The sequence below is a fragment of the Gallinula chloropus genome, assembly GCF_964237585.1.
Source record: "Gallinula chloropus genome assembly, chromosome: 1".
Taxonomy (NCBI): Eukaryota; Metazoa; Chordata; class Aves; order Gruiformes; family Rallidae; genus Gallinula; species Gallinula chloropus.
In genome coordinates, this window is record NC_140085.1 from 192,086,745 (window position 1) to 192,113,136 (window position 26,392).

General features: G+C 48.2%; 1 protein-coding gene across 1 annotated transcript in view; it reads right to left on the reverse strand.

The window, feature by feature from the left end:
• Positions 1–2,511: 2,511 nt before the first annotated feature.
• INTS4 (integrator complex subunit 4) overlaps positions 2,512–26,392 on the reverse strand; it is a gene marked incomplete at its 5' end in the record, with an annotated part of 35,810 nt that continues 11,929 nt past the window's right edge. Inside the window, 13 exons of the mRNA XM_084259957.1 lie at positions 2,512–3,108; positions 4,038–4,158; positions 5,232–5,375; positions 5,689–5,848; positions 8,230–8,289; positions 9,221–9,351; positions 11,064–11,144; positions 13,522–13,615; positions 15,049–15,206; positions 15,934–16,067; positions 20,328–20,443; positions 21,584–21,726; positions 23,529–23,734. Of these exons, the coding sequence (XP_084116083.1) occupies positions 2,915–3,108; positions 4,038–4,158; positions 5,232–5,375; positions 5,689–5,848; positions 8,230–8,289; positions 9,221–9,351; positions 11,064–11,144; positions 13,522–13,615; positions 15,049–15,206; positions 15,934–16,067; positions 20,328–20,443; positions 21,584–21,726; positions 23,529–23,734 (1,742 nt within the window). The 3' untranslated portion in view covers positions 2,512–2,914. The remainder of the gene's footprint in view (positions 3,109–4,037; positions 4,159–5,231; positions 5,376–5,688; positions 5,849–8,229; positions 8,290–9,220; positions 9,352–11,063; positions 11,145–13,521; positions 13,616–15,048; positions 15,207–15,933; positions 16,068–20,327; positions 20,444–21,583; positions 21,727–23,528; positions 23,735–26,392) is intronic.

A 26,392-nucleotide genomic window follows, 5' to 3' on the forward strand; every position in this document is an offset into this window, starting at 1 on the left:
GGACTTTTAAAAATAAGATACTCAAAACTCAATACTTTAAACGAGAAAAAGGATTTCGGTTGGATATGAGGAAAAAAGTTCTTCACTCTGAGGGTGGGGGATCACTGGAACAGGTTGCCCAGAGAGGTGGTGGAGGCTCCATCCCTGAAGACAATCGAGGTCAGGCTTGATGGGGCTCTGAGCGACCTGATCATGTGAAGATGTCCCTGCTCACTGCAGGGAGGTGGGACTAGATGGCCTGTAAAGGTCTGTGGTGGTTTAGCCATGGCTGAAGGCCAGACATCCACCAAAGTCAGTCTATTACTCCCCTTCTTAGTTGGACAGGGGAGAAAATATATTAAGAGGCTTAGGAGACAAAATAAGGACAGGGAGAGATCATTCTGTCAGCAATGACATGAGTAAAACAGACTCAACACAAAGTGAAGAAGAGAGAAACTACTTTATTACACTAAAAAGAATGGTGAAGAAACCAGAGTTGGGGGCGTGACCAGATCTTAAAACACTTTCCCCCCACCACTCCCTTCTTAGCAGACTTTAGTCAGGATTTTGCTCCCTGCTTCCCCCTGCTCGCAGTACAGGGCGGGGGGCAGGGACTGGGGAAAATGGGGTTCTCGGTTTCTTCTTCATGAGCTGTTTTGCTTTTCCAGATCTTAAAACACCTCTACCTCCCCCCCAACTCCCTTCTTAGCAGACTTCACTCTAGTCATGATCTCACTCCCTTCTTCCCCCCAATTGCAGCACAGGGGGGCAGGGACTGGGAGATGATGGCTCTGGTCAGTCCCTTGCAAGCTGGTTTCCCTCTCAGCTGGGGTGGTGGGATGGAGGGGTGGGGGGCATTCATTCCACACCCTCCCCCTGCTGCACTGTGGGGTCTCACCCACAGGAGACAGTCCTCCACTAACTTCTCCAATGTGAATCCTTTTCCCAGGGCTTTATCTATTTATCACAATGTCTCTCAGTCCCAGTCCTCCACGGGATTCCAACCCTTCCCCCAGCAAACCTGTTCCGACACAAATATTTCTCTCTCATCTCTGCGTCTCTGATTCTCCTCATGGCTGCAAGTGCTGGCAGGGGCTTGTTCCAATGTAGGGTCACAGCATCTCCTCTATGTCTCCACCTGCTCCATCCAGCGTGGAGCCCCTCCACGGGCTGCAGGTGGGGGTCTCAGCCTTTTCCATGGGTTTCTCCAGGGGCTGCAGGGGCATCTTTCCCTCTGGCACCTGGGCCGCCCCTCCCCAGCCCTGTTCCGGCCTTGGTGTCCGCACAGCTCGTTACATCTTCTCACTCCCTTCTCTGGTGGCAAAATGCAGCTGCTTCCTGGTAGTTTTCTCCTATATGTGATTCTCAGAGGCGCTCGACTATCTCTCGGGCCACGACTTTGGCCTTGAATTGCTCGTTGGTTATAGTTTAGGCTGGCAGAAAACTCTAACTGCTGCTTAAAAAACCCTTCTCAGCAGCACAGCCTCACAAAACTGCAACGAGGTCCCTTCCCACCTATTGCAGCCTGTGATTCTGTGATTCTACAAAAGCCACACCAGGTCTGTGCTTATACCTCATAACCTTCAACTCCATTCCAGCTACATTTATGTGTTGCTCAAAGCATTCTGGGCTCCATAATCACATGATTTACAAAATTCTAAGGATTTCCCAGGTGAATTACAGTGGACTTTGGCAATCTGACCATGAATTTCCCATTAAAAGCATTCAGAGCCTCCTCCCACCCCCAGATTCTGTAAAACTTAGTGGGACGGCACCAGCCATATTTCAACTGCCAGCATTTAACGGCATCATTCCTAAAGGGATGCAGAACCACTGGGTTGGAAAAGACCTTTGAGATTGAGTCCAGCCATAGCCATTCTCTACTAAACCATATCCCTTTTAAACACATCCAGGGATGGTGACTCAACCCCCTCCCTGGGCAGCCTGTTCCAGGCCCTGACAACTCTTTCAGTGAAGAACTTTTCCCTCACATCTGAGCTGACCCTGCCCTGGCACAGCTTGAGGCCATTTCCCCTTGTCCCATCTCCTGTCCCCTAGCTGAAGAAACCATCACCCACCTCTCTGCACCCTCCTGTCAGGTAGTTGTAGTAAGGTGTCCCCAGACAGGCAAGATAGAAACAGGCTGGATTACAATTCAGAGAGGGTACGTTAGACCCCATTTTATGTAACCAAAACACCAACACCACACTTGTTTGTTGCTGTAACTCCCAACTCCATGTCCCACTCTGCTGCTTGTGCCAACAGGCTCCTCCTCAGCCCCCCCCGCAACATGAACAATCCGCGCCCTTCCCAAAACCGTCCCAGCCTCAGCACGTGTAAGAGCTGAGGTTTCAGCCTACAGCCACATCATTTTGCGATGCAGAACAAGAGCCCTTTACAATGTTTTACTCTTCTTTATTTTCCCCAGACTTTAGGTACCAACACACAAATACAAGTTTGAGACACTAAAAAGAAACAAACCAACCTAAACCAACATCCCACCCCAAAAACCCACCCAAACCCCTTCGCTTCATTTCAGAGCGCTGTAAAAATACCATCCACGTATGTGCTGAAGCATTTACACAGTAAATACAGGGCAGAAAGCGTAGAGGCCTTGGGGAGAGGATTCCAAGAAGCCCAAACTGAAGCCACGGCCCAATGAAACCCCTGCTGGAATGCTGACAGGGAACTGGCTTTCCTGACTGGATACAGAACCACCCTTGAAAGCGCTCACTCTTAACTAGCCAAATAACCCTGTGTTGGCTTATCTGCCTCTTAACGGAGGAGACCAATGGTTCTTCAGCACCTTCATTCCCATGGCTGCCTTTTATCTAAGTACAAACCTGTTCTGGTTGGGCTGACCATCTTCACACACCGTATGTCGGTTTCCTGTCACCCATGGACCCCGTAAACGTCTGTCTGTCAGCGATGGGTCTCACCGCCGGGCGGGTTTGGGCATGATGTAAACTTTGACGGGTTTGCTGAAGGGTATGGTCCCCTCGATGCCATTCTCGGGCTGCGGAAGGGCCTCCAAGCTCTCGTTCCAGGTGGATTTAGGGATTTTGGCAGATGCTTTACTCCTGTTGGAATTGTAAGCCAGCAGCAAGCGCACTTCGATCTGGCACGGCTCTGCAGAGAGAAAACAGGACAACCCAAACATGTACAGAGCCATTCTGGGCTGTCCAGAATCCAAACTGTTGTTGGAAAATGCAACTCTGTTACTACATTCAGCACAGAACCACTGCTTTAGGCTTCCCCCTCCCCTTCTCATGGCTTAAAAAGAGACTGTCATAAGTAACAAATAAACATCAACTTCCCAAAGTAACTGTTACAAGTAACTCTGACCAAATGATAATAAATAGTAAGTAAGTCCTGGGTTTGTTCAGCCTGGAGAAGAGGAGGCTGATGGGAGACCTCATGGGGGTCTGTGGCTTCCTGATGAGGGGGAGTGAAGGGGCAGGTGCTGATCTCCTCTCTTTGGGACCAGGGATAGAACCCCAGGGAACAGCGTGAAGCTGCACCAGGGGAGGTTTAGGTTGGATGTTAAGAAGAGGTTCTGTACTGAGAGGGGGGCCGGACACTGGCACAGGCTCCCCAGGAAAGGGGTCACAGCCCTGAGCTGGGCTGAGGTCAAGAAGCATCTGGATGATGTGCTCAGTGCCCATGATCTGACTTGGCTGTGCCTGTGTGGAGCCAGGAGTTAGACTTGATGGCTCTTATGGGTCTCTTCCAGCTCAGGGCATTGTAGGGTTCTATTAAGTTCTCCATTTTAAATTGTGACCCCGTTGCCCAAACCCCTCCCAGCCTAGTGTCCTCCCCATCTTCCATATGCCAAAGTGCCAACACCAAAGTTAATGGTGAAATTATCAGCTCAGCGAGATACCAGCAGAGAATCCCATTGGGCCACACTCAAAGTGTCCTTCTGTTGAACGCTGCAGAAGCAGAAATAAGACTGTGGGCACGTGTCTCAGTGCAGGAGACTGGGATCGAGCAAGACACACTCTTATCTTCAAAAACTGCAGCAACACAATCACCTGAAACTGTTTCATCAGCATTACCTGTCCAGGCTGTGTGTGAGAGGTAAACCTGAGTTATCAGCCTGTGCCTTCCAGGACCAGGATTTCGGAAGTCAGCTGGTTTGGGATGGATGAGTTGTGCTTGCCCATCTGGATACAACACCTGTGGGAGGGAAGAGAAAAGGAAACAACCAATTGACATCTGGAAATGGGGATTTGCAGAGGGGGCATTATTTTGGTGTCTGCTGTTGGAGTCAGGAAGGCAGGAAGGGGAGCTCTGCATATGTTACTTGTCATCCTACCACATCTCCCTCCTCAGCAGCATTGGAAAGTAGCGACTCAGCAGCAGGAAGAAGGTTCAGTTGTAATTATAGAGACCTGTGCACTCCTGTACCACTCAGAATGGCTTCTTGAGCTCCTCCTCCTCCCCTACACAAGGTGAAGTTCCCCAGTGTTCATCTGTGCTCCTGCCCACAGCAGGTCACAGCAGAGGGGCGTGCGTGGAGCACAGAATGGCATCAGAGTGACTCGCAGCCCAGAAGGCACAAGGCACCCTGGGTTGCACCACAAGGAGTGTGGCCAGCAGATTCAGAGAGGGGATTCTGCCCCTCAGCTCTGCTCTGGGGAGGCCTCACTTGGAGTGCTGTGTCCAGCTCTGGAGCTGTCAGCACAAGAAGGACATGGACCTGTTGGAGAGCATCCAGAAGAGGCCATGAGAGGGATCTGAGGGCTGGAACACCAATCCTGGAACACAGGCTGAGAGAGTTGGGCTGGTTCAGCCTGGAGAAGAGAAGCTCTGGGGAGACCTCAGAGCCCCTTCCAGTCCCTGAAAGGTGCCTATAGGAAAGCTGGGGAAGAACTGTTCCTGAGGGCATGGACTGATAGGACGAGGGGTGATGGGTTAAACTAGAAAAGGGGAGATTTAGGTTGGGCAGTAGGAAAAAGTTCTTCAATATGAGGGTGGTGGATCACTGGCACAGGTTGCCCAGAGAGGTGGTGGAGGCCCCATCCCTGGAGACATTCAGGGTCAGTCTTGCTGGGGCTCTGAGCGACCTGCTCTAGTGAAGATGTCCCTGCTCACTGCAGGGGGTGGGACTGGATGGCCTCCAATGGTCCCTTCCCACCTAATGCAGCCTGGGGTTCTACACTTAAAGCAAACTCTCAGGATCTGTACACAAGCCAACTCCTCCCCCTAGGATACAAAACCCTGTCTGTTTAGGACAAATGACTGCTTACCTGAACTTTAACAGTTCCTTGAGGATCCTGCACGTGTTCCAGAGTTGCATCAACATCCAGTGCCACTACCAGGCCTGAGGTAAACCTCAGGGGATTGTCAGATTCACCGGTAGGCTCGATGATGTTTGCAGTAGCTCGATGGAGCTACGAGGGGCAAAGCAGTTGGCAAAAGTAAGGCCAAAGAAGGAGGAAAGAAAAACAGACAATCATTACTGTGCTTAACAGAGAAATTGTGCACAAACTCTGGATTCTTCTAGATTCTTCCAGGAATTACTAAGCCTTCTGTATTTTTAGCAGTAGGCCTGAGGATGCTAGGTAAGAAGTAAAAAGCCATTGAAGAAGTAACACTTAGGACTGACCAAAACTCCCGAATCCCAAAAGCTTTGTGGTGTGTTAGGAACTAGTTGGATGCTAAGCCTGCCTGCAAGAACCTGTTAATTCCTTGCAATAAACTGACCTGCTCTGGGAGAGGAAGATGGAGGAAGGTACTCTGTCGCAGCGTCGTCTGAAGAATCTTGACCACTTCTGAAGGCTTCGATGTCACCAGTCTGGGCATTAAGTCCAGCAATTTATCTACAAAGCTGCCTTGCATATGGGGGAGCTCAGAGATGAAACATCTGTGTAAAGAATACAATAAAGAGCAAATAGTTTTCCCAACGTTGGGAGCAGCGTTGTTCTTTCCAGCCATGGTACCAACTGAAGACATGAGGCCTTGTCTTCAGTTAAACCAACAGGATTAGAAATGGATGTTGCTTTTCTGCAGGTCTCACACATGGGGTAGAGATTCTTTTGCCTGGTTATGGTGGGCCCGGCCCTTGTGCTCCAGGGCTGTTCAGGTCTCATGTACTCGGCATTGGTGAGGCTGCACCTCGAGTACTATGCCCAGTTCTGGGCCCCTCACTACAAGAAGGACATTGAGATCCTGGAGTGAGACCAGAGAAGGGCAACCAGGCTGGGGAAGGGGCTGGAGGGCAAATCCTATGAGGAGCAGCTGAGGGAGCTGGGGGGTGTTTAGTCTGGAGAAGAGGAGGCTGAGGGGAGACCTTCTCACCACCTACAATTACCTGAAAGGAGGGTGCAGAGAGGTGGGAGATGGTCTCTTCAGCCAGGGGACAAGAGATGGGACAAGGGGAAATGGCCTCAAGCTGCACCAGGGCAGGGTCAGCTCAGATGTGAGGGAAAAGTTCTTCACTGAAAGAGTTGTGAGGACCAGGAACAGGCTGCCCAGGGAGGGGGTTGAGTCACCATCCCTGGATGTGTTTAACAGACGGGTAGATGAAGTACTGAGGGATATGGTTTAGCACAGGACAGGAATGGTTGGACTTGATGATCTTAAAGATCTTTTCCAAACCAGTGATTCTGTGATCCTCATCAGCCTGGCAGGCAGAGGGATCTAGATTCGCAAAAACAGGAGCTAAAAATGCTGAGGTGCCAATCAACATGTTAACGAGGCAGAGGTATTAGAGGGGTTTGATGTGCACAGCATCAAGAACTAATCAATGCATTAGAGAAGGCTGCAGGGAGACCTCAAAGCCCCTTCCAGTCCCTGAAGGGACCTACAGGAAAGCTGTAAAGGACTGTTTGCAAGGGCAGGGAGCGATAGGATGAGGGGTGATGGTTTTAAACTAGAAAAGGGGAGATTTAGGTTGGGTATTAGGAAAATATTCTTCCGTTTGAGGGTGGCAGATCACTGGAACAGGTTGCCCAGAGAGGTGGTGGAGGCCCCATCCCTGAAGACATTCAAGGTCAGGCTTGATGGGGCTCTGAGCGGCCTTATCTAGAGAAGATGTCCCTGCTCACTGCAGGGGGTAGGACTAGACGGCCTTTGAAGGCCCCTTTCAACCCAAGAGTCTGTAATTCTATGATTTATTCAGAACTAGAGAAAAAATTCTGCTCAGCTAACTCTGAATACCTGTATCTCTGGGCTAGGCAGCCAATTCTCTTTTGAGGTGATGGAAAAAAAAAACCCTGGGCATCCTTAATCCGACTTGTTGTAGACACCTAGGTTAGGATACAACAGAAAAAACACCTCTCCATTGAGGGGAGAGCTGGGCAAGTGCTTCATAAGCAGTGGCCTACAAAGCAAATGCCAACACCTCGCAACAGATGAGGGAACTCCCACCTTGAGCACAAAGACAGTTCATTCTCATTTACAATGTAGAAATATGGGATTAGGAAAAGAGTAATTCCTTTTTTTGTAATACTCCCAGGAAAGCTCTTCCATCAATCCTGCATTTAGAAGGGTGTTTACTTCTTGCTTTACCATTATTTGCCCTGGTGGCTAAGAAGGCCAGTGGGATCCTGGGGGGCATCAAAAGGAGCATGGCCAACAGGTCAAAGGAGGTGATCCTCCCCCTCTACTCTGCCCTGGTCAGGCCCCACCTGGAGTACTGTGTCCAGTTCTGGGATCCCTGGTATAGAAAAGACAGGGATCTCCTGCAGAGAGTTCAGGAAGGGCTATGGAGATGACTAAGGGCCTGGAGCATCTCCCCTGTGAGGAAAGGCTGAATGAGCTGGGGCTGTTCAGCCTTGAGAAAAGATGACTGAGAGGGGATCTGATCAATGGTTATCAATATCTGAAGGGTGGGACACAGGGGGAAATGGCCAGTCTCTTCTCAGTGGGCTGTGGGGACAGGACAAGGGGTGATGGCCTCAAGTTGGAGCACAGGGAGTTCCACATCAATCTGGGGGAGAACTTCTTCCCGGTGAGGGTGAGGGAGCCCTGGGACAGGCTGCCCAGGGGGGTGTGGTGTCTCCTTCTCTGGAGATATTCCAGCCCCGTCTGGACGCCGACCTGTGTGACCTGTCCTAGGGAGCTGCTTTGGCAGGGGGGTTGGACCCGATGGGCTCTGGAGGTCCCTTCCAACCCCTACAGTTCTGTGATTCTGTGATCCCATGATAGCAGGTTCTGAGGCAGGACAGGAACAGGGGGAACATTCCATGGGGAAAATGGTGGGGAGAGTTTTTAACGGAGTGGAGAAGCAAGAGAGTTGCTCACCTCTGGAAGGAATCCACTTCTTGTAGGAACTTTTCACACATCCCAAAAAGGGGTTCCACTCTGTAACGAGGATAACAAACCTTGGCTTAGTTTTAGAGAAAGAAAACGACGAGTTTTAACGAAGGAAAACTAGCTCTATAGTTATAAACATTTAGGTGGTGCAGAATCCAGTTTCAGATCCTAAAAAAAATGACTACTTCCTACAATTTTGAGGCAAGAAAGGGTTCCTCCATGAGAGGAACTGAAAATAAACACCAATTGTTACAGCCAGGGTCAGAAAATACTAACTTTCCAGCTATAAAACATGAGGTTAGAAGGTAAAAGCATCACAGACCTCCGTGGCAACACAGTAACCTGATGGCAACAAACTGGAAGTGGAAGTAAATAAACTGGGATACTAACAACCCTGCCCTAATTCCACCCAACAGGAGCTCTAATTCCACAACCATCGAAGCCTGTGTGTAACTTCACTGACCCCAAAACGAACCACACAAAGTCTCTTGCGGTCCCTACACCGTGCCTACACACGAGCATTCAGTGTCTGAGTGATGTAAGCAGTAGTTGTAGATCATCAGTCAACAAGGCAGTTCTCTTCTGATGCCAAAACCCAGCAATTAACACTTAATGAAGCAATCACAGTCAGCACATTGTTCCATACAGGACTTTTCCTCTTTTATACAGGTCCCAGCTAGCAACCCTTTAAGCCACCCTCTTGCAATATTTTTAACATGTTTATATGCTCAAAGCAGAGAGAACTCAACCCCCAAAACACCTCTTCCTAATTAATTTTGTCATCTAATTCAGTATTACATCACTACAGAGCTACATGGCAGGCAAAAGGCGGCTCTTGGTTGTTAATTAGTTCAGCTAATGGCACGCTGTGATGTTCTATGTCTCCAACTTATCTTTGCTAGGGTTTTCTTACACAGAGCTTGAGGGAACTAGGAGTAGAGTTAACCGTGAGAAGGTCTTTTCACCAGGTGATCCTTACCCTCTCGTAGTACGTGCAGTGACTATGAGCTGGAGCGCCTTGGCCTGCAGTCTCATGTGGTGGATAATGACCACTTGTCTGCTCTCCACGCCGCTGTACATGAACTCCATTTTGTAAGTTTCTTCCAAGATCTGTCAGATGGACACCACAGGGGTAACAAACCATCACACTTGGTTCAACTCTTGCACAAGGTTCTGCTTATTATTTTTTCTCATGCTGAGGAACACATTAACCAACGAGTCTCAGTCTTTTGGTGAAATTCTTAAGGACAAAGTGGCAGCTAATATACTAAAAGGTTATCTCCACTCTGCCTGGTCAGGCCCCACCTGGAGCATTGTGTCCAGTTCTGGGCTCCCTGGTATAGAAAAGACAGGGATCTCCTGGAGAGAATCCAGCGGAGAGACACGGAGATGATGGAAGGCCTGGAGCATCTCCCCTATGAGGAAAGGCTGAGTGAGCTGGGACTGTTCAGCCTTGAGAAAAGAAGCCTGAGAGGGGATCTGATCAATGGTTATCAATATCTCAACTGTGGGACACAACGAAATGGGCAGCCTCTTCTCAGTGGGCTGTGGGGACAGGACAAGGGACAATGGCCTCAAATTGGAGTACAGGAAGTTCCACACCAATATGGGGAAGAACTTTCAGAGTGAGGGTGAGGGAGCCCTGGGACAGGCTGCCCAGGGGGGTGTGGAGTCTCCTTCTCTGCAGATATTCCGGACCCGTCTGGACGCCGACCTGCGTGACCTGTCCTAGGGACCCTGCTTTGGCTGGGGGGGTTGGACCCGATGATCTCTGGAAGCCCCTTCCAACCCCTGCGATTCTGTGACTCTCATCTCAGCTGTATTGAAGAAATGATTCATGAAACCTGGCCTGAAAACCGTCACTCCCCCACTGACAGTCTATCTGTTGACACAGTGGTTTCAATTTCAAGAGGTGGAACACTCAGCCTCCTGCTGACCACCCAGGAATACAAAACATGAGCAGTGCAGCTGAGCAACCTCAACAATCCGGCTTGGGTTTACATTTTTGGAGCTGTATTTGACAAAGTTGTCATGGAAATAACCTTAGGTTCAATGCTGCTTCACATACTGCAGCCATAGATGGGAACTCTCATGAGGTAAGTATCATGCTGGGTTATTGCAGCCACACGGTTAACAGCTTAGACAGCACATTGCAGAGTTTTACTCACTGTACTTTTTCAGGTGAGAAGATGGGCTTAAGTAGACAAGAGAAGTGCTCCCATTAATACAGCCAAGCTCAGTATGGCTGTATCAAACCAAGAACTCCCAAGTTATTTAGCAGGGTCTATTCCCTCCTTTCACATTGACAGGAAGGGTTCTACACTCACAATCACAACAGATCAAACTTCCTGGGGGTGTGACATGCTACTGAGAAGAGCAGCCAGGACAGACAGCTCAATTACAGAAGATTTAAAAAGCTGGTAGGCTTTTGTTTCTACTCATCCCTGGGGACAGCTGTCAACAGCACTGAAGGTTTTGATGCACAGCAGTACCAGCCACCTATTATGTGTCAATTAACCACAGACTCAAAGCGTCAGCACGCTTCCCCAGCAGATCCATGGACTTGCTTTTACTCCAGATTTGCTGCTGGGTTGATAGCTTGCTTTCTCCTTCACCTTTTCTCAGGGCTTAGCTTCAGTTTTTGCAGGATCAGATAATTTATACATCACAGAATCAGAGCGACTCGGGTTGGGTTCAGCTCACACCACCCTGGGGACTGACCACAGCAGTGGAAGGCCAGAAGCATATTGTTGCTGCATGGCCAAGGAAGGACTCGTAGGCCAGGACTTGTCTCCATGCAGACCCAGCTGCTTCTACCTCACCTGTTTTGCTGCAGCAGATGCTAATGCATTCTGTTTCAGGTACAGAGGAGCTGCCACGTTCCACAGCTTCTCCTGCAAAGCCTACAGAAGAAAACCATGAGATGATGGTAAATACTCAGGTCACATCACAACCCTGTGCTGCATGGGATTGGGAAAAGGGAAGGTGTCCTGTCTCTTGGCTGCACAGGTTGGTTGGAAAAGGAGGTTAAAGTTTTCTCTTGTGCTTTTAAACATGACATGGAGAACCAAGGCTTCGAATACGTGTTGTTCTATAAAAACATGGAGATACCTACACAGCCAAAACACATCAACCAGAAATTTCAAAATCAGATTAACAAAGCTCTGAATGAGAGACTGGCTGAGCCAAACTCTTCAGTCCTTTTTAAGGAGAACTTTATGGAGAGTGGAGTTCTTTACCAGAAAAACAATTGCCCACTGTTTCATCACCTCCTAGAGAGCAAGATCAGGGCAAGATCAGATTGAAGGCAAGAAGTGGAAACGGTACCAACTGTCCCCAGAAACAACACCTACAAGGTCATATTTCTGAACATTCCTGGTGATAATCTGCAACCCACCAAAGATCCTGGAGATACCCAGAATAATGAGCGTAAATCAGAGGAGAGAGAAGGGCCAAGGGGCAGGAAGGGAAAGGGCTGAAGTACCCAACCACACCTTATTCGCTCTCTGATTCATGTTTTTAAAAAAATAAGGAAGCTTGACTTGATGATTCCTATCACTGTCTCATTTTTGAAGCTGCCTGTCCTTAGCTACACACAAAGCTGCCATTAGAGTGGTGAGGGTCAGGAGGATGGGGTCAGTCTTCTTTCAGTGGTGCCCAGGGACAGGACAAGAGGCGATGGGCACAAACTCGAAGATAGGATGTTCCACCTGGACATGAGGAGGAATTTCCTTCCTGTGAGGCTGGCAGAGCCTTGGAACAGGCTGCCCAGAGAGGTGGTGGATGCCTCGTCCCTGGGGGTGTTCAAGGCCAGGTTGGATGGGGCCCTGGGCAACCTTGTGTAGATGGAGGCCTGGAGGTTGGTGGCCCTGCCTGTGACAGGGGGGTTGGAACTGTGTGATCCTTGGGGTCCCTTCCAACCCAGACCATCCTGTGATTCTATGATTAGCCATAACAAAAGAACAAACAGACTATATTCTTCACCTGGGCTGGCCCCAGAATCCCAGCTAAGCACCCCTAAAATCACAGAGCTTTTAATGGTCTGGAACCTTCTGAGTCTCTGGGGACTGGGAAACAAAGATACTGTTTTCTGCACCACAACTTCCATTGGGTGGAAAAAAAGGAATTGGGATGGAATCTCCTGAAAAGGGCTTCTCTCTGCCATGTCAAAATTTCTAATTACATGATATTAGGAGCTACCTTTTCATTTCAGCCATGCTGGTGACTCCTCTACATCACTGGCCTGTGCAGCACTTACCCCTTCTTCCAAACAGAGTATTCCTCTCTGCCAGATACACAAACCATCTGGTTCACTCCACTCAAACTTTGGAGAAGGGCAACAAATGCACCTCCAACTGCTGGTCCTCTGCCCGGACAGCATATCCCACTTTGGCTAAAGGTTTGGATTTAGCTGGAATTGTACTGAACTGCAACACCACTCATCTAAAATACCTTCTTGGGGTGATAAATGTATTCCAGGGATTTAAGGGCTGCCATGAGATGTGCCAACTGGCAGCTGAAATCCCTTCCTTGGTTTTCCATAACAAAGCTCTCATTGAGTCACTTCTGGAAACCTCTTTGTCACTCGCTTTAGTTCTTGCTTTACATGTCCCTAAGTTGCATTCAAACACCTAAGAAATGCCAGGAGACTAACAGGAATATCACTGCCAGCTTCTAGCCTGGGAAATGAAGCAAGAAATCAGTTCCTGTTTACAGCATGAAGCTGACTTTGAAAGAGATTGCTGCCATGGTGCTGAAGTAACCTCTTTGGCTGCCAATGCTGAGTAGGGAGAGCGTTTCAGTGCTGTGAAAGAAAGCATGACTGCTATTTTGCCCAATCCTGTCTGAGGAATTCCTTTGGCAACGGCATCAAAAAAGCTGTCTATAAAAACCCCACTTCTAGCAGTGGTTTAGTGAAAAGGATTCCAGCGGCCACTAGCAGAGAGAAATTGCTCTTGGAACATAAAAGGCTCTGTCTGAAGAAGTTGCCTCCATTGGGATTACTGGCTGAAAATAAACTCTGTGCTGGCAAAATGCACATAAGCCAACATAAACCCAAGGTACAAGAGCAGAGATCTGCACCAGTGGACTCACTGGCAAAGTTACTGCGTGAATGATTTGCCACAGAAGGAGAGCAGGAACATCAGAAATCCACGGGACTTTCATCACACAGCAGTGTTCAGCACAAACACCAAATCGTGATGACACACCACTGTGATGGATGGGGGCTTGTTCTGAAGAACAGCCCCCCCAAAAAACCCCACCCAGCTGAAGCCAAACCTTGATGAGGAGCAGCTGGCACTGAAGGTAGGTCGCGCTGAAATCTGCCATCCCTGCCAGTTCGGACTGCAGCTCTCCCAGCCTCTGAAGATCGCTGAAGCATGAGGGGAGAGAGAAATAAAAGAGAAAACCAACACTGAGACAGCAAGCAGGTTAATCTTAACACATTCAGAGCTCTGCAACAGCAGTGCTGAAGCCAGCTATTCCTGCAGCCTGCTTTTTCACAGAGACACAGAACTGTAGGGGTTGGAAGGGACCTCCAGAGATCATCAGGTCCACCCCCCCTGCCAAAGCAGGGTCCCTAGGACAGGTTTTCTTAGAACAAACCCCAAAACAATTTGCACCGTGGGACCAGCACCTCCCTTCTTCCCAGAGACTGCCAGGGGTTGGAAGCAGTAAGCCTGTCACCCATGTTGCTCTGCAGCCCCTGGGGAATCGTACAGCACAGCAGCTCCAGATTTCACTTAGAACACTCCAGGCTTCTACAGCAACTAACGACCCGCTTGCGTTACGCTGCTGGGAAAGGGAATATTCATTTTGGCCAGGGAAGGTTGTTTGGAACAGATTGGGCTCACACAACCAACAAGGTACTTGAGATATAGGTACCTTGTACAACGGAATCTGCCCAAGTCGCTGCTCGTGCTGCTTGGTATCTGTTTCTCCTAAATCCTACAGCAACAGAAGTAACTTCTAACTTGACAGAAACAACTATGACAGCTATGGAGCCCAGAAAGGCTTTAGTTCTCTCTCTTAGGCATGTTTTAAAATAAAAAGCGGGTATTAAAAAACAAACTGGTGGGTTTTTTGGTGACAGAATGAAAATAGATGGGACGACATGGATTCAACACACCTCTGGTCATGCTGCTTTGAGCCAAAGTACACTAAAATTGTGAATCCCATTATTAAAGAGCCTGGATATTCTTTTGGGCCACAAAGATGATTAGAGGGCTGAGCACCTCCCCTATGAAGAGAGGCTGAGGGAGCTGGGCTTGTTCACCCTGGAGAAGAGAAGGTTGTGGGGGGACCTCATTGCAGCCTTCCAGTCCCTGAAGGGAGCAGAGAAACAGGAGGGGAATCAGATTTTTCAAAGGGTAGAAAATGGCAGGACAAGGGGGATGGATTGAAGCTAAAGGAGGAAAGGGTTAGATGAGATATTAGGGGGAAGTTTTTTACAGAGAGAGTGGTGAGGTGCTGGAACGGGCTGCCCAGAGAGATGGTGGATGCCCCATCCCTGGGGGTGTTCAAGGACAGGTTGGATGGGGCCCTGGGCAACCCTGTGTAGATCCAGGCTTGGAGGTTGGTGTCCCTGCCTGTGGCAGGGGGGTTGGAGCTCTGTGATCCTTGGGGTCCCTTCCAACCCAGACCAGCCTGTGATTCTATGATTTATCACAATGCTCTCTAGAGGTGTCTCAGACTAAGCCTGAGCTGATGCAAAGCACAACACATACTCAGAAGCAAAGCACCCGCTTTGGAGAACCTGGGAATCCTGATCCATCTTCCCATGAACACATCAGCTTGTGGCCTTACCGGATGGTAAATTCCAGAAGCTCTTGTATGCCCTGAGGGTCAAGGTGCTGAAGGTTGTAAACTCTCTCCAGGCTCTGATGCAAGAACTGCTGGGAAGGATCTTCATGTGGTGTAATACTGGGAGAGACAGGGGAGGACACCAGCTTTCTACCTGGTAACTGAGGAAGGAGAAACACATGGTAAAGTCTAACACAGGATTGTAAAATGCTGCCACTTTATTTAACAACTACCAACTGAGAGCTCTGATTTATTGCTCAAATTCAAAATTTGTATCAAGCACTTTAGGTCTGCATCTTCTATCTCAATTAGTGAATGTTCCCCATTTTATAATCCACCTGTCACTAGAGATCTTCAGACTAAACTTCAACATCTCTTTGAGAAAAACAACTTCCTCATCTTCTAACTGTGACACTGTGAAGTCAAGGGAAGCCCAAGACCACTCAAACAGCAATTCATTTTATGAGCTATGATATGACTTAGTATCAACTTCAGTCCAACCTGTACTTCCACGCTTCCAAGCAGCGGGGTTTCTCACCCATGAGTAAACCATTTAAGTAGGAGACGAGTCAATTCCTGGAAGATCTACAAAGGCCAAGCTTCTCTTCCCCACACAGAAAGCTCCCAGGAATCTTGCCCTCCCAGTATTCTTTCCTAACCAGCAAACCACGTGCTATCGTCACTTGAGAGCAGTATTATTACAGTATATTACAGTATATTACCAAATCCACACTGTAACAATTTAGTACTGGGCTCTCCTTAGCTAGTGTGCAATTTATATTCATTTTCTTGGAGGCTGAGAAGGAAAAAACCCTTTTAGAATCAGAGAGACCCAGAAGAGACCAGTGATGTTCATAACTGAGCACGAACTGAAGTGGTTTGACTTACTCTTAGCGGGGGGACGAGGTGGGAGAGGCTGTCCCGCAGGTAGGCGTAGTGTCGGAAGGTGTGGTCAGAGAACAGCGCCGGCATCGTCGGGCAGCTCTTAGCGGCGTTAAAGATCAGAACCAGGACAGCAATGTCTTGTTGAAAGGGGTTGGTAAAGAAAAATAAGCAACAAGAATCACAGAATCACAAGGTTGGGAAAGACCTTTAATATCATTAAGTCCGTTCCTGTCCTGTGCTAAACCATATCCCTCAGTACCCCATCTACCCGTCTGTTAAATACACCCAGGGATGGTGACTCAACCACATCCCTGGGCAGCCTGTTCCACAGCCCCACAACTCTTCCAGGGAAGAACTTTTCCCTCACATCTGATCTGACTCTGCCCTGGTGCAGCTTGAGGCCATTTCCCCTTGTCCTATCTCTTGTCACCTGGCTCAAGAGACCATCACCCACCTCTCCACACCCTCCTGTCAGGTCACTGTAGGTGGTGATAAGGTCTCCCCTCAGCCTCCTCTTCTCCAGGCTGAACACCCCCAGCTCCCTCAGCCATTCCTCATATGATTTGCCCTCCAGCCCCTTCCCCAGCCTGGTTGCCCTTCTCTGGACTCGCTCCAGGACCTCAATGTCTTTCCTGCAATGAGGAGCCCAGAACTGGACACAGCACTTGAGGTGTGGCCTCACTAATGCCGAGTACAGGGGCACCATCATCTCCCTAGATCTGCTGGCCACACTGTGTCTGACACAAGCCAGGATGCCATTGGCATTCCTGGCCACCTGGGCACACTGCTGGCTGTGACTGTTCAGTCTGCAGTCTCCCAACACCCCCAGGTCCTTCTCTGCCAGAAAGCTCTCCAGCCAGTCTCCCCCAGGCCTGTAGTGCTGCACAGGATTGTTATGTCCCATGTGCAGCACTCTACACTTGGCATTGTTAAACTTCATCATATTGGTCTCAGCCCATCAGTTCAGTCTGTTCCCATCCTATACTAAACCATCTCCCTAAGAGAAGCAGCTCCTCAGGGATGGTGAATTAAAAGAACTACTGAACAGCCCTTTCTTGATTAGGAAGTTCTTTAGAGTTGGAGAATGCTGAGCAAAACCGAGCAGCAGATGTCTGATCAGATGAAAACAAACTACAAAGCCCAAACATTACAGGATGGGCCATATGGGAGGAAGGATGTCACTGCCAATGTAGGACTGTTCAGAGGTGACACAAAGGATAGGAGGCAGGGATTACAAATGCAGAACATGCTCATCAGGTGGAGTTTCACTCCTCTTGAAAGCTTACACTGTGCTTGCCAGTTTGGTACCCAAACACTACCTAAAATTAAACATTTACCTCTGAGTCTCCTGCTGACCTCCTATGACACTACACCCTGGAAAACATCCCTCTTCCACAGACTTAAACCAAAGCAAAGAATCAAACATGGGCAGATCATTCTGCAACAGAGAAAACATTTTGTCTGAGAGCCTGAGAAATAAAGAGGCTTTAACTGGTTACCCAAAGGCTGCAGCTGACCCCAGTGTAAGATCACAGAATCACAGGATGTCAGGGGTTGGAAGGCGCCTCTGGAGATCATCTAGTCCAACCCCCTCACCAGAGCAGGATCACCTCAAACAGGCTGCACAGGAATGCATCCAGGCAGGTCTGAATGTCTCCAGAGATGGAGACTCCCCAGCCTCTCCGGGCAGCCTGTGCCAGGGCTCTGCCAGCCTCACAGGAAAGAAATTCCTCCTCATGTCCAGGTGGAACATCCTATCTTCGAGTTTGTGCCCATCGCCTCTTGTCCTGTCCCTGGGCACCACAAAGAAGACTGACCCCATCCTCCTGACCCCCACCCTTCATGTATTTATCAGCACTGAGATGAATAAAGACAGAGACCCCCCTCAGTTCTCTTCTCCAGGCTAAAAAGTCCCAAGTCCCTCAGCCTCTCTTTGTATGACATGTTCTAGTGCCCTCAGCATCTCCATATCCCTCTTTTGTACTCTCCCCAGTAGCTCCTTGCTGTTCAGGGAGGCCAGAACTCTAACAAGAGAGCATGAAAGGACCCTGATACAAAGCTTATGATACCTGCCCGCACAGGGAAGAAGTAGGTTCAGCCACAGACGGGACCGAACCCACCGCTCTTAAATCCTGAAACATCTTCTGCACCCATGGGCTGCCAGGCATAAACCAGGGGGGTGTGGAGTCTCCTTCTCTGGAGATATTCCAGACCCATCTGGACGCCAACCTGTGTGACCTGTCCTAGGGACTCTGCTTTGGCAGGGGGGTTGGACCTGATGATCTCTGGAGGTCCCTTCCAACCCCTACGGTTCTGTGATTCCAACTGACAGACCAATTTCTCCTCTTTGCCTACAACCCTTTCCAAATTTTTCAGCTGAAGTTGTTCAACTACTGTGATTCAAATTTCCTAAGTGCTTTGCGTCAGACAAAACCATGGTCTTAGTTAAGTTTCCAGCATCAACATACAGCTCAGGTCCACCTTGTAGCTTCTGGCTCCCAGCTATGTCTTCATATAATACAGCTCAGTATAATTTGGTGGCAGGTTACCTCCAGAGCATCCTCTAAAATAATATTCCTCAGTTCAGAGCAGGAAGGTGCACCGAGCAACGTAACAGCTTTCTCCCCACCCTATGTTCTTTCAACCCTCAACTCCAAGGACTGAATTTACTCAAGATTTACTCAAATTCTCAGTTATCTGACTAGAAATCAAGCTTTCTCTCCACCTGATTCTCACCCTTTTCCATTTTCATATTTACTTACTCCAAATAAAAGTTGTAGGTGATGGCCTGTGATTGATTAAAGTTAAAGGAGGGAAGGTTTAGATGAGATATTAGGTGGTGGATGCCCCATCGCTGGGGGTGTTCACAGCCAAGTTGGATGGGACCCTGGGCAACCTTGTGTAGCTCCAGGCCTGGAGGTTGGTGGCCCTGCCTGTGGCAGGGAGGTTGGAACTGTATGATCCTTGGGGGCCCTTCCAACCCAGACCATTCTATGATTCTAAGACTGGCAAGAGAAATGAGTAGCTTCACAGAGGAGAGTTGTTCCAGTCTGACATCTCTCAGCATGCATCAGAAATAACCTTCCATTCTGCCATCGCACAGAAGGGGAGTGGGGAGAATGCACGCTGGCAAAACAGTACTTCCCGTTTCCAAGGTATCTCCTGTTGTTAAGGGTAATGGTGTAACACTAAGAGTTTGTATTCTAAAGCACTGGAAGTGTGAATGTTGGTAGAAGGATTTCTGATTTGGAATTATTTCCAAAAGATGATAAATTTATAGCATTATGGGGATTCAGCCACTGCTGCACTAAGAGACTGCGCTGTTCTACACACTGTGGAACAGTGAGGGGAGAGGTTTTACCTGGAAGGAAAACAAACAAGGAAAACCCCTCTTATTTAAAAGCACCTTCAGAATCAGTGTAAACTAGATGAAGGTTTTTAGATCAAAACAGTCATCTACAAAGCCTAAACTCTGAGAATTTGCTTGATAAACCAGATTATTCACCGTGGCCCATTATACACATCGGTGTTGGCGAAGATGGTTCCAGATAACAGTTACTCCATCACTTGCTGAGTAATAAAACAAAGTAGCAAAGGGATTCAGAAATAGATGACCTGACAGAGAGGAGCTATGTGGAGAAGGACCTGGGGGTCCTGTTGGATGACAGGTTGGCCATGAGCCAGCAGTGTGCCTTGATGGCCAAGAAGGCCAACGGGATTCTAGGGGGCATTAAAAGGAGCGTGGCCAGAAGGTCAAAGGAGGTGATCCTCCCCCTCTACTCTGCCCTGGTCAGGCCCCACCTGGAGTATTGTGAACAGTTCTGGGCTCCCTGGGATAAAAAAGACAGGGATCTCCTGGAGAGAGTCCAGTGGAGGGCTATAAAGATGATGAAAGGCCTGCAGCATCTCCTCTACAAGGAAAGGCTGAATGAACTGGGGCTGTTCAGCCTTGAGAAAAGAAGCCTGAAAGGGGATCTGATCAATGGTTATCAGTATCTCAATTGTGGGACACGGGGGGAAATGGCCAGCCTCTTCTCAGTAGGCTGTGGGGACAGGACAAGGAACAATGGTCACAAGTTTGAGCACAGGATGTTGCACACCAATATGTGGAAGAACTTTTTCATGGTGAGGGTTACAGAGCCCTGGGACAGGCTGCCCAGGGGGGTGTGGAGTCTCCTTCTCTGGAGATATTTCAGCCCCCTCTGGACGCCGACCTGTGCGACCTGTCCTAGGGACCCTGCTTTGGCAGGGGCGTTGGACCCCATGAGCTCTGGAGGTCCCTTCCAACCTCTATGATTCTGTGTCTGCTACAGCTTGAAATGATTTAAGAAGTGTGAGCATCAGGAAAACACCAATCAAATGTACAAATGATTAGCTGGGCTTCATTAAAAAGATACAGGCTGGGTCATCCATGTCTGGTTCTGGAGTGTCAAAGAACGGATGTGTGCTCAGCAGCTCTGGTACTAACGGGAGCACCAAAGTGGGATGCCTGCTTCCCAAGAACTTCAAGCACCTGAAAATACCAAGATTGTAATATTTCTTAGTAAACATGGACATTGCAAAATACATTTTAAATCATTATTATTTTGGATAGCATCAAAATCCTACTGTGCAAGCTACTGTCTCTTCACAGCTGAGTGTCTGCATCAATATTTGATAGGATCCAACAAAACTAAGGGGACAGCTTGAAAAACCAAGCAATAATAAGAAGAATTTATATAAACTCTCCAAGAAATACTTAACACCTGGAGCTATGCACCCCCTGAAAAGCTTTCATACTAAGTGCTAAGGAGTGAGGGGGTAAAAAACCAACCAAATAACAAAACCCCCCAAACTCCAGAAACAACATAAGAGCACACTGGATGACAAAGCAGATTATGTTGTTTCAAGTAATACCCACAATTTCCATCTCAAATCTGAGGTGGAGCATCATTTCCTTTGTCCCTTCCATTAAACAACCCAAAAATCCTCCCACAAATGTTCATAATTTTTTGCTTGGACAGAAACTGTCCTTCCAAGAGCAGAATGCCACCCAGCCAACTCATCAGAGCTGATATAAATTGCTGCTAGATATCACTATTTGATGCAATGTCAAGTAAGCATAAAACTTTAGTTGCATAAAAGAGATGAGGTTTCAAACTGAAGGCTGGATTCATCTCTTCTAGGAATGCTTGGAGTGGTCATAATAGAGGGCTGTTTCCAGGAGTGGCATCACTTCTGGATTCCCAGTACAAGTATCGACAAGGAAGAACAGTTCCTACCTCAAGATCTACCACCCTACATATTGAAGTTCTTCACTTTGAGGGTGGTACATCACTGGCACAGGTTGCCCAGAGAGGTGGTGGAGGCCCCATCCCTGGAGACATTCAAGGTCAGGCTTGATGGGGCTCTGAGCGACCTGATCTAGTGAAGATGTCCCTGCTCACTGCAGGTGGTTGGACAAGATGGCCCTTAAAGGTCCCTTCCAGCCCAGTGCAGTGTATGAATATGTACAACGTGTAGTATAGTCACTATTCCAAATACTTACAGAACAAGAGGACATGTGCCCACGGTCCCTGCTACCTCCTTAGCTAGCTTAGTATTTGCTAAATGCTTCTACTACTAAAAAGAACAGAAAAACAAGTAGACACACAAGGACACTGCACAGACTCACTTCCATATGGATTCTCTGTCGGTGGGATACTTAGTCAGGTTTTTCAGCAGCTCCACCAGTGCAAGATGGATGCCATCCTTAGTCGAGACATTGGTGCAACACAACAGTTCATGAAGCGCTTCCCGGATGTCCCTTGAAGAATCCTAAAACAAAAAGGCCCAAATCAGACAACTTAAAGAGCAGGGTGGGGTTGCACCCTTTGGCCCAGGCAGTAACAGAAGAGGAAGACACTGGGTAACTCAGCAAAACAATGGCCAAGGATTGCTTTACTCTCTTTTGGAGAAGCCCTTTATTATTCAGCACCTGAAGGCCAGTTCCACAAGCTTTTAACCCAGTCACCAGCCCCCACAGGGTTTGGGTACGTGTTGAGGACACATCAATGGCTGGACAGAAGAGTTTAACAGTGATCATCTATAGGATAAAAGAACTTGACCTAACAACAGGTTTATAGATGGACAATTAAACCCCAACAAACCACACTCTTACTACTTTGGTCAGGAGTTTTGTTATGATCTCATGGGATGCCCAGCGCACATCATCTACAGTCACACTGCTCCCATGTTATTGGGGTGATGCTCTCTCCAAGTAGTATTTTTAGAAGCTCTACTCCAGCTTTAATTAATTACATTCCTCCCAGCAGCTGGTAAAGTTATTCAGATAGAGTTAAAGTGGTTGGATGAAAATAGAAGTTACCCCATCTCCAACTGTTCCAAATTTACACTCTCCAAACAAATTCTGACACCAAACTCAATACTATTTTCCAAACCCCATCACTCAAGGGTGGTAACTCAGCAAATAAATCAGGTCTGAGGGGAAGCAGTTTGAGCCAGTGCCTTTCATATGGGTGAAATACCTTTCCCTTCCTGCATCAAAGCCATCTACAAGGAACAGCAGCTGACATCCGCTGTCCCCCGGATCCTGGCTGAGCACAGACTCTCTAGGAAAGGTCAAATTTATACTGCAGAGCACACCAGCAAACCCTCTGAACTCAGGACAGAGATCCTGGGCCAATCACCTGTCTCTGCTTCATGAGCAAAGGTGTAGCCAAAGTGACCAAACCCAAGGAAACGAGGGTAGTGTAGTAATTGCAGAGATTTTCTGTTGGGATGGGGATTTTAAAGGACGAAATCACACAATCATAGGATGTCAGGGGTTAGAAGTGACCTCAAAAGATTATCTATTCCACCCCCCTGCCAGATTAGGTCACACAAGAACATGCCCAGATGGGTTTTGAATGTCTCCAGAGAAGGAGACTCCACCGCTCTGGGCAGCCTGTCCCAGGGCTCTGTCACCCTCACAGTGAAAAGGTTTTTCCTTATGTTCCCATGGAACCACCTGTGCTCCAGCTTGCACCCATTGCTCCTTGTCCTATCATTGGACATCACTGAGAAGAACCACAGAATCACTAGATTGGAAAAGACCTTTGAGATCATCAAATCCAATCATACCTGTCATCTACTAAACCACATCCCTGAGCACCTCGTCTACCCATCTTTTAAACACATCCAGGGTCGGTGACTCAATCCCCTCCCTGGGCAGCCTGTTCCAGTGCCCGATAACCCTTTTGGTGAATAATTCTTTCCTAATGTCTAAAAGCCTGGCTCTGTCCTCCTGACTCTCACCTTTTACATATTTATATACATTGATGAGATCACACCTCAGTCTCCTCTTCTCCAAGCTAAAGAGGCCCAGCCCCCTCAGCCTGTCCTCATACAGAAGGTGTTCCACTCCCTTCATCAACTCAGTGGCCCTGTGCTGGAATCTTTCAATGAGTTCCCTGCCCTTCTTGAGCTGCAGGGCCCTGAACTGGACCAGAAATTCCAGGTGTGGTCTCAAAATGAAATGAAATAATGAAATGAAATGAAGGGGCTGATTATCATCATATACTTATGATACCTCAAAGAAAGCAGGAGTGCAATGTTTTCCTCCCTTGGGAATTCCTTACCTCCAAGACAGCTAACACAGTATCCAGCTGGTCTTCCCGCAGCGTGATGTTGTTGGAAATCTTCCTCATTGTGTGTATTGACTGCAGCCTGACCTCCTCAATTTCATCATTGAACATGTCAACCAAAAAATCCAGGCACTTCTCCGCAAAAGAAGGTGAGGACTGAGCCAACATGCAGAGGGCTTCAACTGCAGCAATACGGACTTCTGTTAAAAGAGAGGGAGAGGATTCCTTGTTAGAAGGATGTGAAACCCAACAGCCAGGCCTCATATTGTTAAAGGACAGGGCAAAGGACAGGGGACACAGTGCATGACGTCACAAGCATCCGCAGAGGGACCTGCAGGTGAAAAACAGGTCTCCTATCCAACAATAAATATTACTTAATTCACAGACTGTTTTGCAAGTGTACCTATAACCCTACTGTCTTCAGCAAGTTAATTTAGATAATTAAACTCTGTTTGTTTTATTCTTCCTGACATTTTAATTGCTTGGAGCACTCACAGCATTTTTAACTTGCTGTGTAGCACTTTGTGAACTGCAGAAAAGCCCCAGAGTATCAGCATTTCAGCAGTAAACAGAATGAAACTCCTCTGCTTTGTGACTGTGGAATCCTCAAAAGAAACAATAAATTACGAAGAAGAAGAAAAAAACCCCAAACCAGCATTAAAAGGTGTCCAGAGCTCATTCACGCTGTAAAAAGTAGCAGGTATTTGAAGAATACCCAAATACAACAAGCTTAAGTGGGGATGAGAGTCTCTTCCCTGCTGCCATGCTCACTGGCTTCCATAACATTGACGTGTTGGGATCACAAAAATACAAATTAATTGGATGTCTCTCAAACATTATTGTTTTAAACATACTTTGCTTTTTCATTCAAATGAGCTCATCTTGAAAACATTGACTTAAACTGGTGTGTAGCATTCAGGCCTATTGTTCTTAAAGAACACACTCAATTCCTGATGACTCTGATGAAGGAGGAAAACGCAAGCACAGCAAGAGTCCAGCTTATTCAGTAACAAAGCTCGAGCCTCCCTGGTCATTAAGACCAAGGTATTAGGAAAGGAAAACATTTTGCCAATATTGCTTCCCTAAACTGGCACCCTAATCCAGATTTAAGTTACAGCAAGGAATTCAGGAAATGAAGCAGCACTGTGAGGAAGGAGACTGGTTTGTAAAAATGCTGCAGAGGGAGGAGAGAGATCTGTGTTTATTGCAAGATCTGGATGTGTTTAACAGACGGGTAGATGAGGTACTGAGGGATATGGTTTAGCACAGGACAGGAACAGTTGGACTTGATGATCTTCAAGGTCTTTTCCAACCTTGTGATTCTGTGATCTGTGTATACTCCAGATCTGCCCCTTTTATCCACGTTCCCCAAAAGCACCATGCTGCCACGAGACTTAAGGGCACAAGAAAAGGGAGAACACGTTTCACAGCTCAATGGAATGAGCCAGTGAAAAAAAATGTTGTTAGTCAGAAGAAAACCCCACAAGTTGCATTGGGTCCCTCACTACAAGAAGGACATTGAGGCCCTAGAGCATGTCCAAAGAAGGGCAACCAGGCTGGAGAAGGGGCTGGAGGGCAAATCCTCTGAGGAGCGGCTGAGGGAGCTGGGGGTGTTCAGCCTGGAGAAGAGGAGGCTGAGGGGAGACCTTATCACTGCCTACAGTTACCTGACAGGAGGGTGCAGAGAGGTGGGCGATGGTCTCTTCAGCCAGGGGACAGGAGATGGGACAAGGGGAAATGGCCTCAAGCTGCACCAGGGCAGGGTCAGATCAGATGTGAGGGAAAAGTTCTTCCCTGAAAGAGTTGTGGGGCTGTGGAACAGGCTGCCCAGGGAGGGGGTTGAGTCACCATCCCTGGGTGTGTTTAACAGACGGGTAGATGAGGTACTGAGGGATATGGTTTAGTAGAGAAGGGGTAAAGTTGGACTCAATGATGTCAAAGGCCTTTTCCAACCCTGTGATTTCAAGCTTCAGGGAGAGTGTTGCTATTAGGAAAAGACACTTTTATTTACAGGAGCCACAGGACAATAAACCAAGTTCCACAACACAAGCTGCAGCACTGTGTTTGTTACGGTGCTTCTGTGCTCATTTAGCCTCGTCCTTCCAGCCACATTACAAACAAATTCAGGAAAAGTGTTCAGAGCTCAGCACCTCCATGGTTCTGCACCAACCAGCCGTCCTCCATTGCCTTAAGAAATGTAAAATTTTACTTTACCCCTGGGAAAGTTGGGCTGGAAAGGGTAGCACAGAGATTCCCCTGAGGCCATCAGTGTGGACAGTGCTACAAGCAAACTTAGGAACTCAGAGATGCCCCTGTTCTAGTTTGACAGTAATAATACAACCTGTTTAAAAGATCAGATCTGACTGGCTGGAAAGAGACTGCAGTTTTCAAGTCCATCACAGGGAGACCATACACCAGAAGGCTGTGCCACCATCCAGGGAGATCTTGACAGGGCGGAGATTGGGCAGAGGGAAATGTAATGAAATACAAGGGCAGGTGTGGAGTCTGGCATCTGGGGGAGAACAACCCCAGGTACCAGTATAGGTTGGGGATGGATCTGTTGGAGAGCAGCACAAGGGAAAAGGTCCTGAGGGCCTCCCCGCTTCCCAGGAAGGATTTCTGCCTCCCAGCTCCTCTCCAGCTGCCCTCCTGCAGCTGAAGGCCATTCCCCTGGGCCTGGCCTCCCTGCCCTTGGCACCAGCCCCTCTCCAGCTCTGCTGGAGCTTCTTGAGGGACTGGAAGAGGCTCTGAGGTCTCACCGCAGCCCTCTCTTCTCCAGGCTGAACCACCCCAATCCTCTCAGCCTGTCTCTATAGCAGAGGTGGCTCCAGCCCTCAAATCATATCTGTGGCCTCCTC